A 19785-nucleotide genomic window follows, 5' to 3' on the forward strand; every position below is an offset into this window, starting at 1 on the left:
CTGGCTGGACAGCTCTCCTGCTGTTTCAGAAATTATGACCTGGTTCCAGCTTCTTGTTCTGCTGGACAGCTCCCTTGATGGGGAACCTGAACCTCAGCTCTGCTTTGCAGAACAAGACATGGCCACCATTTCCAAGGCCACATATTGGCCACTCGCTTGCTGCAGATTAATTAATGTTGCTGTTTCCGAAAGAGATTGTATTCCTAAGAATATGGTTGTTTGGAAGAGTAATGTGAACTGGCTCGGAGTGGGTTAAAATAGATGGGAAAATTAAATATAACATAAGGAGATCAGACACAACTGCAAACAGATTAAGCACATATGTCTCTTTTAGTTTCTTCTTTTTTATAGCTTTAGCACTTCCAAGGAATAAAAATGCCATATTTCCCATCTTTTCATTGTATCCCTGTTAATTAGTACCTTAATGTGACTGTACGGTAATCTTAGAAGGATAATTCCAGCCCATGACTGTAACATTAAGCAGTTTCCAATTATGATAATATTGGAGGTGTTCAGTTTCAAAATTATGAACAAGTGACATAATGCCACAGTGGATTAAATGAGCCTAAGATCCTTAGATCTGTGCTAGAAAAGAAGTTGCAAATGAGATTATTTTTACGTGTTCTGTAAGGAATGTGTTGGGGGAAAGGAGAAGGGATACTTGAGATCTCGGAACATTAACTAGCCTGTAAAGTATTAATGGTGCTCCTCGGTCTAAATGGACAATCCAAAACAAAAGACAAAAACTCAAGTAGATGTCAAATACTGACACATTAACTGAGAACAACAAAATTCACTCTAGCAAAGATTTGCCGGAAAAGGGAGAGTATCATTTGTATTGGTTTACAAAGGTTTAGTATTTAGTACCAATGGGAGAAGAACCTGTTATAGCCTGCTTGGAACTACAAAATGGGAACACTAGTAGCAAGCACCAGGCAGAACATAACTCATGGAGAAGCTGGTGGTCTGCATTCAGAGGTAATCTAAATGTCATGGCGAACTCGTGATCTGCATGGATTCGCAGCTGTTTGCCATCATGTTTAGTTTGGCCCTCAGATTGATGGGTCAGTTGTGCAGCCCTGAACTATCAGATAAAGGTTTCTAAAGAAGAAGCATCTCTTGAGAGTTTCATTTGCAGAGGGGGGTCTGTCTTGTTCTTCGCAGAAAAGAGAACTAGCCAAAAGACAAAATCCTTTGTGTAGTAAACTGGAGAAGGCATTGACAGAAATAGGAGATACAGGCAGCAATCCAGTACTGAGCCTGTCAATTTCATTGGGAATTTGCAGTGCTATCCTGAGCAGAGTTACATCCTTCAAACCCTATTGATATCAATGGACTTTGAAAGGCATAACTCTGATTAGGAGGTATTGTTATTGTACATAATTGTATAGGCGATGGTGGTTTGTTACTCAACTAAAAAAATGTGTATGTCTGGGCAACGGTACCCTTTTAATCACTTCTTTTGTATTACATTGTTGTTGGCTAGTTATTTTTGTTTTGTTACAGAAATTTGTTTTGGATCTGCTGTATAAATTAAATTATGAAAAATACAGTCAATAGAAGGAGATGAGTATGCACTAAACATGAGTAGACCATGCTGAAAATGATTTCCGTCCCCAAAAAGCATTTATTCCATTTTTTTCTCCAAGAAGTTAAGTTAAATATTCAGTCAGTGGAATTTAGATATACTTCAGTTTGTTGAGACAATACCCTCAATTATTAAGTACAATGCTACATTTCTATAAATATCCAATTTTAAAACATTTAACAAAATGAAATTTGTCTTTGTCAGTTGAATGCCACCAGCACCAAAGAGTGATCCCAAATAGACAGTTACAACAATGCTCTTGAAAGATGTTTTGTGAACTTTGAAGAGAACAAAGTTCTATAGTTTCTCTTTTACTGTGGTTGTCTGAAACATATGAATGGCATTACTACCATTTATTAGATCACAACAAGATAGTTGCAGCCTACGTCTAGCCTCCTGCAATCAATTTCTACCTAAGGACTTAAACATTTGGCTCTGGCTGTGCAATGATTTCACCTCCCAATAAAACACCTATTTGTACACAACAAAGCCATTAACAAGCCATGTTGAAGCTATAAGAGCAGAAGATAAATTACTTGGATAAATTAGCAGGCGCTGCAAAATAATTAAACCTCTGTTAGATGCATCTCACTTAAGCAAGGTTGTTTTGCTGAGAAGAAGGATTTCTTTTCATTACTCCACCTGACTTGTAATGGCTGCTAATTTATAACCTCCTTATTTTTTCCCGGTAGGGTGATATCCAACAGCTGTTGATTATCAGTGATCCCAGAGCAGCCTACGACTATTGTGAACATTACAGTCCCGATTGTGATTCCCCTGTGCCCAATGCTCCTCAGGCTCAAGAGCCTCAAGTTGATGAGGTGAGTAATGAGTCATGTTTTACCAGATTTACTGCACTTTATTAGGTGTGCTGGACTGTTGCTATTGCCGAGCTCCTCATTGCAGCAAAAGAGAATGTCTTTCTTACATATGCTTACCTGTCCTTTCTCAAATGTTCTTTTATTGTGTTTAACATTTTTCTCTATGCACTTTTGTAAAAGAACATTTATATATTTCATGTTATGCGTTCCGCATAGGCACCCTTCCTTGCTCATGTCCCACACAGTAACATGCTAGACCATTTTGCTCAGCGCACAGGGCCAGTTCTCTGCCAAGCACCTGAGAAGTTTGCAGTGCAGCTTGAGCTGGCATTGTGGGAGAAGATGATAGGCATGGCTTATGCCCATCATTGCCTCTTAGACCTGCACAGCTGGCAGCAGAGTCCAAGAGGAGCTCCTGAGTCTCTGACATCTCAGCTTGTTTGTAGAGTGCCTGTCCAAGTTCAGCCATTGGCTCTTCCGCTCCACCCTCCTGTTTGCTAACATGCCAGCATCTTCATAGGAAGGTGCTTGAGCTCAAAAGGCTGCTTATCACTTCTATATACTGTTTCCAGAAAAAGGTATGCTTCTATAAATATGTCTATTGTCTATACATAACAGAAAACACACATTTTTTTATTAGCTAAATCAGGTGTAAATTCAACATCCTATTGCCCCCCAAAGTGAGTTGTAACGCACAAAAGCTCATACCCTACCACGAATATTGTTAGTCTTACAGGTGCTACTGGACTCTTGCTCATTTCTGCTGCTACAGAGAGACTAGCAAAGCTATGCTACCCATCTTGATCTATTGCTCCAAGTCTTAGTTATTTTTATAATTAACCCTTTCTCAGACCCCATAGGGGACTATTTTTTTTATGCCAGTGATTTCTCCAGTGTAACAGCTTCCTGCACTATTCTTGTTGAAAAGGTTAAGTGCTTGTGTCTTCCAGCGCTCAGCATATACTTTATTTATCCATAAGGAAGATGATCCTGAATATACCACCGCTGAAGAAAGAGAATTGAAAATATTCCTCCTTAAAAAGCAGTATAAACGAAAAAAATTATTACATAGTAAATCAGTATACAATAGACTACAGAAGAAAATTACTTCCACTTTTTGAAGTGAAAGCAGGCAGTTTGGCTTCTGTTTTTTTAGCGTCTTTTCTGAGAACGGAATTTCCCGCACTTCCTTGTGCCGGCTAAAAGAAACCAAAAAAAAACAGAAGCCAAACTGCCTGCTTCTGTTTTGAAATCGGAGACGTATGGAGTGAGTAAAAAAAAAAAAGCCAGAGTTCAGTGAGTGGGCCTTCTCTTTAAGAGTGTGTGGAAAAGGCCACTGTTAAATTCCACCGCCCACCACCAAAGTTTACAATGCTTTTGTAGGCTAGGAAGTCACACTTTTCCAACAGAAGGTATTATATCTCCAATCCAGCAAGGCTGTTTAAAATTTGCTTGATTTATCTTTCTCTATCTAAAGTGTCTACAAACTCGTAACATCTATAGCTAATGTTGTGCTAAACTGCTGGTGTGGAGTGCTATTTTGAGCCAGAATCCACTGATCAATTCTTGGGTTTACTTTTTTATTTCCTTTCTTTACAACTGGGACTCATGTTCACAGTGATTTGGAAACAGGGATGGGGGACTCATCTCAAGAATCCATTTTCCCCATCCCAGAACATGTTCACGTTATGTGAGGAGTCCAGTGAGAACGCCGTTTTGGGGGGCAGCAGCATTTGAACATTTTGCTCTGGCAGAGAGGTGCTGTTTTGCAACAAGCAAACAGTTTAAACCACACCAGAGCAATCTACTAGAAGCTAGTGGAACAAGGACAAAAAGTACTTTATAGGTTCCCCCCAGAATTCTGCCATAATTGCCTCTTCAGAATTTTTTTTAAAAATCGTGGGCACAGGACAGCCCAGTTAGCAAATACAGGGACAGAGAAGGAGGGGGATGGTGAACACACTAGGTTCCAACATTGCAATTAAGAATGTGTGCTTTGGGTTTCCAATTTGGGTTTTTAACCCAAATCGGGCCCAATTTAGAAAGATTCAGGATTCCTGAATCGGCCCCAGCATTGCTGAGCTGATTCGGTAATCCCAAAGCAACGCTTTCCAAAACAATTTGTGTCACTTTGGGAAGATTTGGGCAAAGTGGCAGAAGCCGCGCCTGCAGCAGTTTTTTAGCTGTTTGCATTACAGGTTCATATGAGGTTTACAGATATGTCAAGTCATCCAGAGAGGAACTGTTGTGGGAACCCAAACTTCCCAGATAAATTTGGTAGGGGCCTGTGAAACCTTCTCAGCAGCTACCCCTACTCTTTGGAAGTCTTTCCCCCAGGAATTACATGTGGCCCCCTCACTGGCACCGGTTAGACGTCTAAAAAAAAAGTTCTGAAAACTCTTTTTAAATTGAGCTCCTGCCTTTTTTTATTCTTTTTCATTGCTTTGTGTAGAAAACCTTTAATTGTAATTATAGTGGTTTTGTGATGTTTAGCTGTGAGCCACCTTGGCTATTTTCTTCCAAGTAGAAAATGACATTTATTTCCTAAGAAAATAAATCAATGCCTGATTGACGTGACCTTCAGCTTCTCCACCATATGGAGAGTTACCTTTCTTCCTTCATTAAGGTACCAATAATCTTGTATGACCATTTAAACTCTGATTGCCTGGACATAGACGTTCTGGTTGCTGGGGAAAGTCTGGAACTGTGTGTCAAAGTTGAAAGGCAATACGCTCTGTTTTTCATATAATCAGCATATATTCAGTTAGAGTGCTAGAGTTCATCCTGGGTCAATTTCTGCTTCTCTTGGACTCACGTGGCAGCTCTGTGGCAGTAATCATTTTGAACTCAGTTATGATAATGGAGATAAAGGTTGCAGAGGTCAGGGGAGGTTCAGTGAGTTCTCCCAGATTGTATGATAAGGGCTTCAGCTGATGCACAATGCAATTGAGGCATGCAGCATCACGCATAGAATTTAGTATGCAGTAAGAAGCCATTAGATTGGTCCAGGCTGGTGTAAATATTAAGAACCTGAGTTTTGACTGGTCAACAGAGCAGTACTTGACTGCACTTCAGGTTACAATTCTCAGTTCAAGTCCTCCATGACTGTATTCACATGTTGTTGGCTATTGTGTTCTTGTTATACTATCATTACTCTATTGTGCATTACTCTATTGTGCTAAATACAATATATTTAACTGCAGGTATAGTTTTATTGTTTTGGCTATGAGCTGCCTCAAGCAAGTTCTGGAGAGATGGCATCTATATTTTCTAAACAAATAAATAATATATAATCATTTATAACTGGATTGGCTTCTCCACATAAGATAATCCAGTTTCAGATAGCTACTGTATGCCGTATCCAGCAATATGTGGATACTGCCAACGTCTAGATTCTAGTATTGCACTCTGAAGTAAAGTTTTTTGCACATCAAAAGTGCTACTATTCATAATTGTAACATTAAAGGCCTTTTAAATGAGTGTGAGAGCTAAGCATCTTTCTCCCTTGGGACCTTTTGAAAAAAGAAATCTAAGCTTTGACTTTTCGAAACGACTCTGCTGCACTGTAAACACAAATGCGCTGAACTGTGTCCAGACAAATCTCATTAGCTTAGCTGCATCTCAGAATTCAGAGAGAAGGAAAAAGACCTATTCAGCCATGTGCCCTCACCTTCTCAAAGCTGGATTGTTCCATGCAGTACATATTCTGGTCTGATTCGAAAGGGCCTTTGCTGTGAGGCCTTCTTTTGGAATGATATCCCACAGCCTCATAAATCTCACAGCCTGACTGGAGATGGAGCAATTGCTCCCAAATGGGAGCTCTGCTTCATTTGTCTTGGCCCTGCCCCAATTGCAAAGGTTATGTGAAAGAAATAAAATAGACGCTTTTAATGAAAAGCTTTTTGGAAGGGAAGATCCAGATGAAATCTAGCCATATTCGCTTTGTGTACTCTGTGCACCATTTTTTTCCATCAGTGCTTATTTAGCTCATCTTCTCTTCAAAGGTCAGAGTTCCTTCAAGAGACAGATAATGGGAGGTGCCTTTTTCATCTTTTGCACATAATATTCAGCTATACCTGTAGGGCTGAAATCTATAATAACTTTTCTAGCCAGGAGAGTATTTTATTGTGTATTTCCTGGAGGCAAACAGTAATGAAAATGGTAACTATACCAGTAACCACTGATTTCTCTACCATCTTTGGGAACTGACCTTTCTTAAATGCAGCATTTAGCTCAGCTGATTTACCTGTGTGTTATGGTATGTAAAATATTGTTGGGGCGACCCTAGTATAGTGTGGGACCCAGCTGAAGTTCAGACAGACTTCCAAGCCCTTTATTGAATTAAAAACCTTTCTGGAGTTTACTAGCATCTGATTAATCAAATTATTTTAACATTTTAAAATATCAGATTAATCATTTTTCTGCTTTAACCTTTGCACTTCTTAAAACTCCATTTCTTTTTATAAAGCACTAATTAGATCTCCTGAATTAAGCATAGCCAGGACTTCATTATTTTCATCATATTTATTTTGCGTATAATTATTGCAAAAGTTGACACAGGAACCAGACATAATCTGGTTAGAGAAACTGTCTTTGAAGTGTTACTGTTTTACTGGAGTGATCTGGTAGATGCATGTTTAAGAATTAGAACAAGAAGCTTATGTTTGCTTTAGAATATGCAATATTATTTCCTTTTGCAGAGAGATTAAAGAGCTGATAGGAGAGAGGCTGTGAGAGGCTGATACACTGAACAAGTCAGTGGCTTTCTTTTTGAAGGAATGGGTGGGTACCATGTCTCTCTATCACACATACAACATGTGAGGTAAAGCATAATAGTAAAAGCTCTGTTCAGAAATCAAAATATGAACGCAAGCCCAATCTATACAGATTTTCTCCTCTTTCTGAGGAGAGACTTTAGACTTCCATGAATCCAGAGGGTTGTATAGTATTACCCTGCTGCATTATGTGTATGCTAGTGAAATGCTCTGTAACTATGTAAACAGTATCATGGACCACTAAGGATTCCTGTGTATATGATGAAGCAAGCCATAACCAAAAGGTCTTGTCACATGTGAACTGATAAAGAGACCTTGCCTTTTGTTCATTGTATAAAATCTTCAAAACATTATTAACTTGTCACCCATCTGAAAACGCTCCACTTGTAATGAATTTTCCCCCAGATTTTTGTTTTGAAATGTTGAGTTGGTTCAAAAGTGCTTCAAAAACCCTTTCCCTTTACAACCCAGCATAGAGGTCCTTTCCAAGCAAGATCGAACATTTTTCTACTCAAGAATCTTTTCTATAGTTCAGCTCATTCCCTTTACACTGATGATCTGGTATTTCTAAAATGCACCTAATGAAGAAAACAGTCCAGTTCCCTGGTTGTGGAATACAATTATGCTTCTCACTCCGGTAAAGAAAGCATGAGATCACAATGGAAATATTGTCTCGTGTTAAGGAATGCCAGGTTTTATTCATCCCTGAGCTTTGTATCAAAGCAGCCAACCATATGAAATAGTCATTACAAGTGGAGCTTTTCTAGAGATTCACTGCCTTATTTTAACATTAGACGTTCCAAAGAAGGGGCTGGTAAAGAAACTATCTGAATTGCACCTCTGCTTTCCATAACTTATGATGCCATATCATGTCAATGTCTTGTTTGCAAGGGTGCTAGTGTGGTAGAAGTACACACATTTTTTCTTTTTTTTAAAAAAATTACAAAAATATCAGAGGAAGGGTAGTTGACAGTGCACCCAGAGTCATTTTGGTTGCAGTGGTGTGCCAGAAGCTGTGGGAAGACTGCGCTTCTTATGATGGCTTGATCCAATTTTCTTCTTTCCCTGTTCCAAGGAGTTTAGGAGGGCATACATGATTCTCCATTGTCCCACTTTGTCCTCTCAAAAGCCCTGTGAAGTAGTTTCAGCGGAGAGAAAATGACTGCCCCAAGATCACCCAATAAATTTCATGTGATTATTTGGACCCTTGTCCCCCATGTTTAGTCTGACATGGTAACCACTGCCCCGCACTAACTCCACTATGGCACATTACTCTGCTTCATTAGGCCCCCCTGCTTACTGATGATAGGTAGACTCCATTTCACTATTATCTGCATGTGAACATGCTTTGTGGGAGTATGGCTTGCTTCAAGATGAAGACTCTGTATAGGTCTCAGTGTCCATGCTTACTTATCTGTCAACCATCAGTAAGAACTGACTGATTCAAAAAAGAGAGATGCCATATAAAAAATCTTCTTGCTTCTGTTTTGTTCCATAGTTCATAGCAAAAAATAAGAATTTAATTGCAAATAAAAAGATGACCCTTGATGACTTCTGCTTGTGCATGCCTGGTTTGCTAAAAGCCGATGATACATGAGCAGGAACATTTTTAACATTCCAAGCTTAGGAAGAACTTCTTGGAAAAATGACATTTAGTTTGTAACACAGTAGAATATTACAAACGGGACAAATTTGTATACTGAGCTATTGAATGTCAGCAGTGTCACCGTAAGGTGACTAGGTGTTCCATCTCTTTGTTCTAGTTTTCAACTGCTGTCCCACTGTTTTGTAGAGGAGAGATGAAACATAAGGGAATTTCCCTAAAAAACAAGGCCATCAGATGGATGGTTCATACCCTCCCTGCCAAATCTCAAGAGCCAAGCTTGGCTGTACCAAGAAAGAGCTGTTGCCTGTTCTTTTAATCAAATTGTGCCTGCAGAGGCTGCTCAGAAATGCATTAACTTGCTTTCACTAGCAAAAGGAAATTTAAGATGGAGGTCACGGTGCTGAGATACATCCTTAGTGTGGGTGTGAAGGTGCAATGCAATTTCTTCTTTCTCATACTTTCACCATCCTGGGCCTAGTTCTCTCAAGCAGAATGTGGAATGGGAAACCTTTTTCTGGGCAATACCATTTCAGAGTACAGGTGTGTGGTGGAGAATTCCTGCACACAGCCAATGAGACTAAAATCCTTTCCCTGGCCATCTCTCATTGTATGTTGAGGAACATTCAGAAATGTGAACCTGATCCCCAAGCCCTGAAGTAGTGCAGTACAGAAAGACGTTTTCCACCTAAAGTAGGGGTGTGCACACAAAATAAAAATTGGGTCATCCAGATCCAGGTTTCAGGGAAACAACAACAAAACCCCTGGATCCTTGAAATCTAGGTAAGGTTCTTTAATCTGGCTCTGCAAAATTAGAGGATTCTAGATTTATTTGGCCATTATTTTCTATGGGGAAACATATTTGGGTGTATCTGGAGGTTAGGACATGATTTTTCAAGCAAACTCCACCAAATTTGCAGGGAACCTACTCCTAACTGACTTCTAAAGACCCCACCCCCCAAATTTCAGGGAGATTGCACAAGCTGCCCACAGCCACTCTCCATTGTTTCCTCTGGGAAAAAAGTCAAAGCTGACTCTCACTGCAGAAACACAGTAGGGCAAGGCTGCCATGGTCAAGGTACACTCCCAAATGCAAACTTAACCCAGAGAAAAACCACCAGAACCAAACTGACACCTCCCCCCCCCCCCAAGTGTCTCTTGAGCAAGTTGCCCAGCCACTCTCCATTGTTTTCTATGTTGGGAAAGTTTCCAAGCTGGTTCCCAGGCAGAAACACACAGGGGCAAGGCTGTCACTGGCCAGAGGCACACTTGCAAGTTCAACCCAGAGGAAGCCCAACGTAACTAAACTGAAGCAAGGAAATGGAATCCTCTCAGAAGTGAAGTGAAGCAAGACCAACCAACATCCAAGCAGAGAATCATATGCAAACGTACAATTCTGCTCAAACCAAAATGAAGCAAGGGACACTGTTTCAACTTAGCCCAACTGAATCAGTATTGCTATCAGAACAGAAGCCAAGCAGACAAGGAGAGTTCCTGCACAGATTGGTCATTCCCTCCCTCCCTGCTTCACTCCTGTCTCTTTTTTCCTCCCCCCTCCCTCCTCCCCCTCCTCTCTTGGAGAAAAACACAGGAGAAGACAGAGAAGCAGCCAGCCAAGAGGCTGAAGCTGTGTTTCCCAGTTTAACCCAAGTTTATCTGGAGGTCTTGATCTGATCTGGGATTCTCTCCTTTGATCCTGGAAAGCCAGATTTAGCTGGATCGTCAACAATTCAGCATTTTTACTTGATTCCTAGATCCAGATTGCAGACCTCTAACCTGATATGTTGTTTATGAGAACAGTGTGATATTTAAGCAGGGATGACTAGATCCTAGGAATGTGTGTCTACAGTGTTCCTCACCTTTCCCTAAATAGCACAACAGCTTTTGCAATGTTAGGGTTGCATTATGGCTTTGTGAAAAAACAAACCCCAGCCTGTTTATTTTGGGGGGTGCAGGATGAAAAAGAGTGGTAGGAGTGAAGCAGCCAGGACAGAATCCAAAATCATTTTCAAAGATTTGAGTCCAGAAATGTCTGCACTGAGTGAGAAATGCTGAGCAGGTCTATTTAGAATCCTGTTCAGATTATTCAGTGGGACTTGCTCACATGACATTAGAGTGATGGCAGAGTTATGACCTCATGTCTAGCAGACATCTAGGTAGCAGGGCAGGGCATACAAGCTGAGGTGGTAAAAACAAGACAAAAATCAGAGTCACAAATCCTCTGTGCCGCTGAGTTACCTCTCATGGTGCTCCTTGCAGCACATGTACAAAGAGACAAGAGGGATGGTACCCATTATCTTTATGCATCTACACTATCAGCAGATTCTTCCAAAAAGCAGTAAAAAATACTGGCTCTTTAAGAGCTCATGACCCACTGGAAAGTATCAACCCATGGAATGAATAAAGCCCATTTGTCTAGTGTATATGAGGATTGCCTAACTGAAAAAGGAGATAATATATATATTGATCCTCAGTCACAAATATCTAATGAAAGAGTTAGAAGAGTGAATTATTTCCTCATGAAGTATAATACTGAGTCTCAGAAACTTTCCATAGCCCAATCTGTCTGAAGTCAAATTTCTTAGGTCCAGAGCTGACATACTAGCTTCCAGGTCATGTTGAACATCTCTTAAGTTAAGGAATATATGAAAGACCTAGCCACGTATCTTGGCCCTGAGTAATATTGCACAAGCCTTCTATTGAATTTTTGTTAAGTCACAAAATGTTACATATGTCCTTATCCACAAATTAAAGATAATGTGGACTAGGAAATAAATGTACTGCCATGTATCTCAATTATCATGTGTTTTTGCTCTGTGAATACAATGAACAACCAGCGTGTAGTGTTGTGTTAGTGACCTTACATTTGTTGAAATGTCAAAGGCAACATCCTACAAGAGCTAAAATATTTTCCAGTTGATTGTGTATGATGCAATTCAGCCCTCTGAATATCCTTGCTTTTTATATGTGCCTCTCTTGGTTCTCATTCATGAATGACTGCCTTTGCAAACTGTGCCTCTGGCAATGCTTAGCATAAATATCAATTTACTCACTGTGCACCTTTTTCAAAATTCTAACATAGTTGGCACTGTTTTTTTGATTCAGTCAATGTTTCTGTTTGTTTTGTGGCCTCTAAAGAACTTTTTCTAACCTGCCCTTAGTAATTTTATTAGCCATAGGATTGGTCATAGGAGTAGTCACTAATGCTGCTGTCAGACAGATCTTACCATTGTTTTTAAATTAGCAGGAAAATTATTAAACTGTATACAATCCAGTTTTAAATGCTAAGTAAGTGCTGATCCAAGTGGTCGATGTAACACTTAGCGCATTCTGTGCTTTTTGAATGCCCAAAGTACTTCCAGTAGACTTCCTAAGAAACACAACAAACAAACACAACTTGTGACATGCCAAGGATAATGCTGACCAGACTGCAATCCATTCATTATTGCCTTTTGGGGTGATTCTCCCCCCCCCCAATCGACCACAAGTTTTGGTTCTAGGAAGGCATCAGAAACAGAACAGCAAGTGAGCTCAGCTTAGCATGGTAGGTCACGAGATGTATACAGTTTAATAATTTTCCTGCTAATTTAAAAACAATGGTAAGATCTGTCTGACAGCAGCATTTGTGACTACTCTGCCCCGTGCCAATCCTATGGCTAATAAAATTACTAAGGACAGGTTAGAAAAAGACTTGCCATATATACAACACCCCTGGAATACAGGTCAGCGTGACTGTCCTCATTTTGCAGAGCTGACTGAGAATGCATGAAAGTGCCTAAGGCTACCTAGTAATTTCACAGAGAAGGTCAGATTTTAAATAGCACTTGTGGGCAGGTACACCATTCATAGTCTTACACACTACACTGCCATAATGTTGGTGAGGAGGTACTCTGAAATGTTTCCTTGTTCACTAGGAGGACTAGGACAATTATACCAGACTTTTTCCTCCTGAAGAGCTAATTGTAGCTTCAGAGGGGCCATTTCAGTTTTGTCAGATGAAAGGGTCAAATATATGTTTCCTCGGAGACTCTTTGCCAGTCTTCAAAGCATCTGCTCAGTCTAAATAGATTTTTAAAAAGACACCTCAAATAACAGACCTCTTGTGTCTAGATTGATCTTTTGGTGTCCACCTCATCTTTTAAAAAATGTATTCGAAAGAATGAGTCTTTAAAATAATTTTGGAAGGACTTGGCATTGCGGGGAAAACCCCTCAAACTAGCTTTTCAAAATCTGAGGTAGGGATGTTTTACCCAGATTTCTCCTGTGATTCTGGAGTTGTTTCTGAAAATGATCCAAGCCATGTGTGGCATGGCTGTCTGGTGGGGCTAGGTGGAGAGGTTTGTTGTCATGGACACCAGGCCCAGCTCTGGTGATGAAGGTGCCAGCTCAAGGACCAGCAGGCTGTCCCAAGAAGGAGATTGCTGAGCAGACCGCCCCTATCAAGATTCCATGGGGAGGACCTTGCCAAGCACCTCAGGCTGGATAGGGTTTACTTGCCTTCAGGACCACCAGAGAGAGATGAGAAGATGAGGTTGCAGCCTGATCTCATGCCAGTGGACAGGAGAAGATATGTTGCCTTGCCACTTCCTGAGCAGGCATAGAACCTTAACAACCATGGTGAGGAGGAGGCTGGAGTTGAGCTAGAAGGAGAAAGAGGGCCCGGAGATGGAATCAAGTAAGTCTTCCTTGGCCCTCGGGAAAGATGCAAGTCAGGCAATGTTGTTACGGCACCCGTGCTTCTGGAGTGTTTGTGTAAAGACCACAGGGTACAGCCCTAGGCTCTTTGAGGTCTCTGGTGCTCACAGCACGAGTAACACTCCTAAAACACATGCTTCTAAATCTATTTAAGTCAAAGGACAAGTGTAGCGCTCCATTGTTTTTTAACAGAGTATTGTGCTTTCATAGGTCATTCATGGCCAATACACTTGTGTGTGCTGTTTAAAAATGCACTATCTCTGTCTTTATAATAAGCACACTCAGTCTTCGAACAAACTTTAAACTTTATGGTAATAACTTATTTGCAGCACTCTCTCAGTCTCAGCCTTCTCTCTTTTCAATTCAGGCCCTGACTGAAGTAGATGTTACACTTGCCTACTTCCTGGTCCCTCACAGGAAGTGCGACTTGATCATTTTCTTTCTGTATTACTCTTGGTAAAACATGCAGAAGGGAAATCTTTGTATGACTGTCTATGCGATGGTGTCCAGTTCCTTTTTGTGTAGTGTTGGAGCAACTCTTCACATCAGTAAAAGACTGCACAAAAATTATCTTATTCATTTATCGAGAAAGTTTGTAAGTCCAGAATCTGTTCAAAGCAACCCACAAGTAATAAAAATTATAATTTTTCAAACCAAAAATAAAAACGGACCTGTTGGAGTAATTAAAAACCAGCAACATTAATATTTGGCAACCTAAGATGAACATTTTAGCTGGAAACATAAAACAGCTTCAAGCTAAAACAAGCCATAAACAATTAAAATGAGGGAATAGCCCTTCAGTTACTGCCTTCAGAGGAAAGAACATATGAAGACAGATTTTTGCAGTGTTTAATTCATGCACTGGTAATGTAGGAAAGGGGAAGGCCCAAATGCTGAAAGTGGTGGCATCTGTAACAATCTACACATACTGTAATTCCAGATTGAATTTTAGCACTTCTCCTAGTTAAACTGGATTTCAGGGCAAATAGTACAAGACAGCAGAATGAAATTTTGAAGCAAGGAAGGAACAAAATGGGGGAGGGGGGAATCATCTCATCCCAAAATCAGAGAGGGAGCAATCTGATATTTGCTGTGGAAATTCTGTATAAATTTGAATTGGTAATTTAGAGTCCGTAACCCAAGCCACAAGAGCGTTCCCTGTTCATCCATGGTGCTTCAGTGCTTTTCTCCCCTCATCTTCCATCATAAAATGATTGTGCTGCATTCAGTGAAGTTTTCGTTAGTGACACTTTTTCATTCATTTTTGTTTGTTTGCCCAGAAAAGCACATGAATGCAGCGATTGAACCTCCTTGGCTGCCTGGTCAGAGGAGACAGACATTGAGGTGTTACATTCCTTTGCAGACACAACCTATTTGTTCTCTATCAATAGAGCTTTCACAGAGGCAGTGACAGAAGAGAAACTATTTTTATGGTCTTGCAATTTTAAAATCACCTTCAGGGAAATGTGCAGTTTATGTGTGTCTTCTTCACATGTTTCAAGTTAGCTTTGAAAGCCTTGAACCCTTATGCATCACAATTAAGTACCACAGGACAGCCTGAAAGATTTTTAAGAAAGATTAATAAGATATTTCGTATTAATAGTATTTATAAATGATATTTCAATATAGGTTCACAAGGTAATAGAAATTTTATGTGTGTGTATATATATATATATATATATATATATATATATATATATATATATATATATATATATATATATATATACACACAAATTAAAACAATATCAGTAATATCTGTAATAAATAAAAATAAAATCACGTTTTTCCTTTTTGGTTTATATTTGAGGTCAGTAGCTTCTGAACAATGGGGCTACTGTTGCCATCCTGAAAGTATTTGCTGTTTTGCTAGTCTAGTTAATGCCCACAGATCTGTGTATTTTTAAATGGCCTGTTCCCAGAGTCTTTAAAAAGGTGCCACTCCTAGACTAAATTCACGTATTGTTGAATATGTTGCTATTATAATCCTTTATTTCCTGGGTTTTCCTCCCCATACAAAAAATCGATTAGACTTGCACGATATTCTATGTTATGTGGACCTTATCCTAAATTGGCTGCTGTTAGATGAGGAATAGGTTTCTGAACAGGCTTCTGATAGCCTTTTGGTCCCAGAATGGTTACTACCATCATTACCACTATGGCTACTGTTTTACTGTATTTATTGTGTGATGACAGAATGCATTTTTATCAGCAGTGCTGTCAGCTACAAAAGAGGTTTTTAAAAACGCTTTTGCAGGTAGCAGAAATTCTGTCAGTGAAGTGTTTTATAACATTGATTTTGAGATAACAGAAGCAGATTTCCCCCTCTTCCTCCTCTTCCCAGTAGCCCTTTGTATACCCTCAAAAGCCTCTGTGGAAGTTGGCAGCACTCTCCTAAACAATATACAATGTGGTTTGGGAAGGGGGCTTTACTGAGTGAGGATTTGAACCTGACATTGGTTGAGTGGGGATTTGAACCTGTGTCTCCCTGGCTCTAGTCTGACATCCTAAGTACCATGTCATATTGGCCCTCATGGGTGAAAAAAGCTAAGATGACCAGTCTAATGGTAGCCTTTTCGCAAAACAGAGAAGTAACTCCTGTGGAAAACTGACCTGGGGCTGGGGTTTGTGAGCTCTGGGCCATTTAAAGGGCCCTGCTGCTTGCAAGCGGCAGGGAAGGGCCCTTTAAACTATCAAATGCCCCTTCCCCTGCCACTGCTAAGCAGCCAGAAAGGGGCATTTAAACCCCACAAACCATGAATTGGTTCGTGAACTTGCCCCAGTTCGTGGGGGTTCGTGGTTCCTGGTTCGTGAAAACGTCACGAACCACGTTTCCATTTTTTTGTGGTTCGTGCCCATGTCTACTTAAGATACATAAGATACTCTGGCAGTTAACTTTAGAATCTCTATCATTCAATAAGAAGGATATTACCTTTCACACAGATATTCCAGACTAGTATATTAAAAGAGCGGTAATGTAATGAAATAAAAAATCCTCATAAAAGGGGCATTTCAATAGCATATGTGGTAGAGGATCAATTGAACCAGAGAAGCACAAACAGGTCCTTTCTAAATAAGGTAACTTATTGTATCTGCCTTTCATAGCCATAGAAGGGATGGCATTTAATCTTGCAAGAAGGAAAGCTCTTAAGAAGCATGGGATTATCAGTAAACATGATTGCAAATGGCTTGAGGGAGGAATACCAAAAAACTGAGATGAGTAAGCATGATGAGCTTGAATCACTGTGCTAGTGTAATCAGTCTCTCTAATATATTTTTATTATGGTAAAAACCTCCAGTTTCCTAGGTTCACTCTCATATCTAAGGTTAAACCAATCAATGACAATTTCTTACCAAGAGCTTTTTGCCAGGAGAACCTACCTATAAGAATCTTGCTTCAAGAAAGCTAAATATGTTTTGTACATAAGAACAATTTAATCCATAGCTTAAAAGCAAACAGCCAAGCCCAAGAGACATTTGACCAAATTCAGCATGGAAAACAACACCTGCAATGGACCATGGAATATTTAGCAACCTACACAAAAATTGAAGGAGAGGTTGAGCTATAGATTCACTGGCTGCATTTATCCAAATGGCAGCACCAAAAGGAACAAAAACATTCTTTTTTCGTATAACTTGAGTTGGAATTCCCACCCAAAGGTGGTATATAATAAATTAGACAAGCTATTGTAAATATTTCTTATACTAAAGGTGGAAAATTTATTCCGGGAGCGATTCAAGGTTTTTATATAAAAGTTATTCTGTTTTTAACCTGCTTAATTTCAATACCATCCAACAGCCACAAAAAGAGGTCAGTTTTCTTCTCTTGGAGAAGATAATAATCTTTGATTTATGTTGATTTGTCAACAGAACTCCCCTAGAGTAATACTCAGATAAGATTTTTAATGATCTTTGCAATCCCACCCTTGTTCAGGACAGAATAACTGTATCATCCGCATACATCAAGATTGGAATACTAGAGTTTGCTAACTTTTTTGGGTGACAGATCTCCTGAAAATTTTCTCATAAATCATTTACATATAAATTAAACAATAAGGGGTCCCAAGGACATCCTTGTCTAACCCTCTAATCCAAATAGAAAGGCTTAGACAATCCCCCCTCATCATCATTATCAATAGGACAAATAGTTTTGTCCTATTACATGGAGAGGAACGGCTAATTTTTGTTTGCAGGTAGAATTATATGAGCGGATCCCTCCCCTGGAGCCTGAAATCATATAGCTCAATTTCTCTGCCAGTTAAATTATGCATTAAACATAATTTTTGAAAGATCTGGACATGTGAAGTTTGTTTACACATGTCAGTTATTCACCATCAACACACTGGAAAATCACAATTTACATGCTAATGCTGCATGCACAACAGACTCTGATGGCTGTGGAACTTCATGTGTGTAAAGTTTTTTGTTTGTTTGAATGGTTTTTGCATGTCTAGCATTACTTTGAAATCAGTCCTTGTTGAATGACTCTTGATGGTGAAACTGAAGGTGATTTTTGAAAATGTCTTACTTTCAAGAACAGGTCATATAAACTGTCAGCTAATGAATAACATTAAGGAAACATAGGGGAAGTTTTTCAATCAGATTTGTTTGCATAGTAGGTGTTCTGTATAGCATATATTTTTAATAATCCAAATGCCTACAGTCTTAAACCATGTCATAGATTATCTTATTCGGTGCTGTAAAAGATTCCTTTTCCATATCTGCATCTTGCTTTTTCTTTAAGGTTGTGCTTATAGCCTATATAATTTTTAAAAAGAAAGTAAGATCTTACTAATGTTAGTTCAATGCTTTTGTTCTCTTAACTTTTTCTTCCAAGAAAGAAAAAGTTAAGTAAAAACTTTCCATGACTGCTAATATAGTTTGCTACCACTAACCCAGGAAATGCTTGGTATTTTTCCTTTTACAATGTAGTATGCAACTGAAGATTTAATCGAATATGACTATGACTATGGGGATCCAGATTATAAAGATTATAAAGACCCTGATACTGTAACAGAAGGACCCCCACTATACGACGAGATAGTGGCACAAACAGAGGTAATGGCATCTGGTGTGTTTGTCGTGTGCCGTCTCTGTCACTTGTCATGTGGTGTAGTTTTGTCATGTTGTCTTTTGTGTTAATTAAGCTCATCAATCCTTTGCCACTCCTCCTTTCCTGTTGTTCCGGGGCTCGCAGGGAAAGGCCCGAAGATTGACAGCAGTTCACTTTTGTCATCTTGCTTACTCTGCTTCCTTTCACATCTTACTGCTTTTTTTCCTTTCATTTATTTATGTTTTCCCATCCCATCTTTCACCACCTTTTTCAGAAAAAGAAATCCAAAGCCCCAAAGAAGAAGAGGACAGTCGCTGCTAAGTCAAAGAACAACCCCCCAAAGTTCACACTCAAAAAATCTGAAACATTTTCATCCAAGAAGAAGAAAAGCTATCAAGCAACAGCAAAAGGCAAAATAGGGGTAAAGGTAGCCAAGAAATAATCAAGATCTTTCCTTGACCAAGCCTGGAAGATCTCTGATCATGAGATATGAATAGCTCTAACCCCCAGTAGATGAATACACCTCTGGCTAATACCGTAACCTGATTAAACAGAAATTCCTCCTGGATGTCTGCCTTTTTCCTTTCTGGTTAACATTGTACTTTCTCTTTCATATCAGGCCAACATTGTTGATGAATATCATGAATACAGCGTGGCTGAAACTGACTATGGGACTTCTGAGGGCTACCAGACTGCAATTCCTAGTCAAACGACGGGACCAAATGAGGTAATGAGGAATGGAAAATATGCAGGCAAGGATATTTCAAAGACCTTAGTTTATAGTTAATTATGCCTAAGCTATGCCTTGATTAATCATTCTTCTTTTGTTTTAAGAGAGCCCCCAGGGAGCAAATGGTTTGTGATACATTTTGAAGATCTACAAATTAATCAGTTTTGCAGTGACAATTGAACTCTACCCTTGCAGTTCTTACTTAGGAAAAGATTCCAAGAGATTGCAAAACCACGCTCTCAAGAAAATCAGCCATATGCATTTTGAGTTCATTGTGTAATATTGGTTTAGTGCAATTGAATCATAAGATCTTGCACACATGTATGATTTCTCTGGAAGAAAGGAAGAAAGGAAGGGTTCAACTCAGTCAACATGGGAAGTCAAGAAGACATGGGCCAGATGTGGTCCCTCATTTAACAGTATAATGAATATAATGACTATTATAATGAATATAATATAATTAATATAATATAATATAATGACTAAGAATAGTCAACTGCAACTCTTGGAAGATGTGGTC

General features: G+C 39.4%; 1 protein-coding gene across 1 annotated transcript in view; it reads left to right on the plus strand.

Annotated features, from left to right (window-relative positions):
- COL11A1 (collagen type XI alpha 1 chain) overlaps positions 1 to 19785 on the plus strand; it is a 368205-nt gene that overhangs the window by 142065 nt on the left and 206355 nt on the right. The window contains exons 5-7 of the mRNA XM_054980352.1: positions 2281 to 2409; positions 18415 to 18540; positions 19155 to 19262. Of these exons, the coding sequence (XP_054836327.1) occupies positions 2281 to 2409; positions 18415 to 18540; positions 19155 to 19262 (363 nt within the window). The remainder of the gene's footprint in view (positions 1 to 2280; positions 2410 to 18414; positions 18541 to 19154; positions 19263 to 19785) is intronic.

This window comes from Eublepharis macularius, chromosome 5 (genome assembly GCF_028583425.1).
Source record: "Eublepharis macularius isolate TG4126 chromosome 5, MPM_Emac_v1.0, whole genome shotgun sequence".
NCBI lineage: Eukaryota > Metazoa > Chordata > Lepidosauria > Squamata > Eublepharidae > Eublepharis > Eublepharis macularius.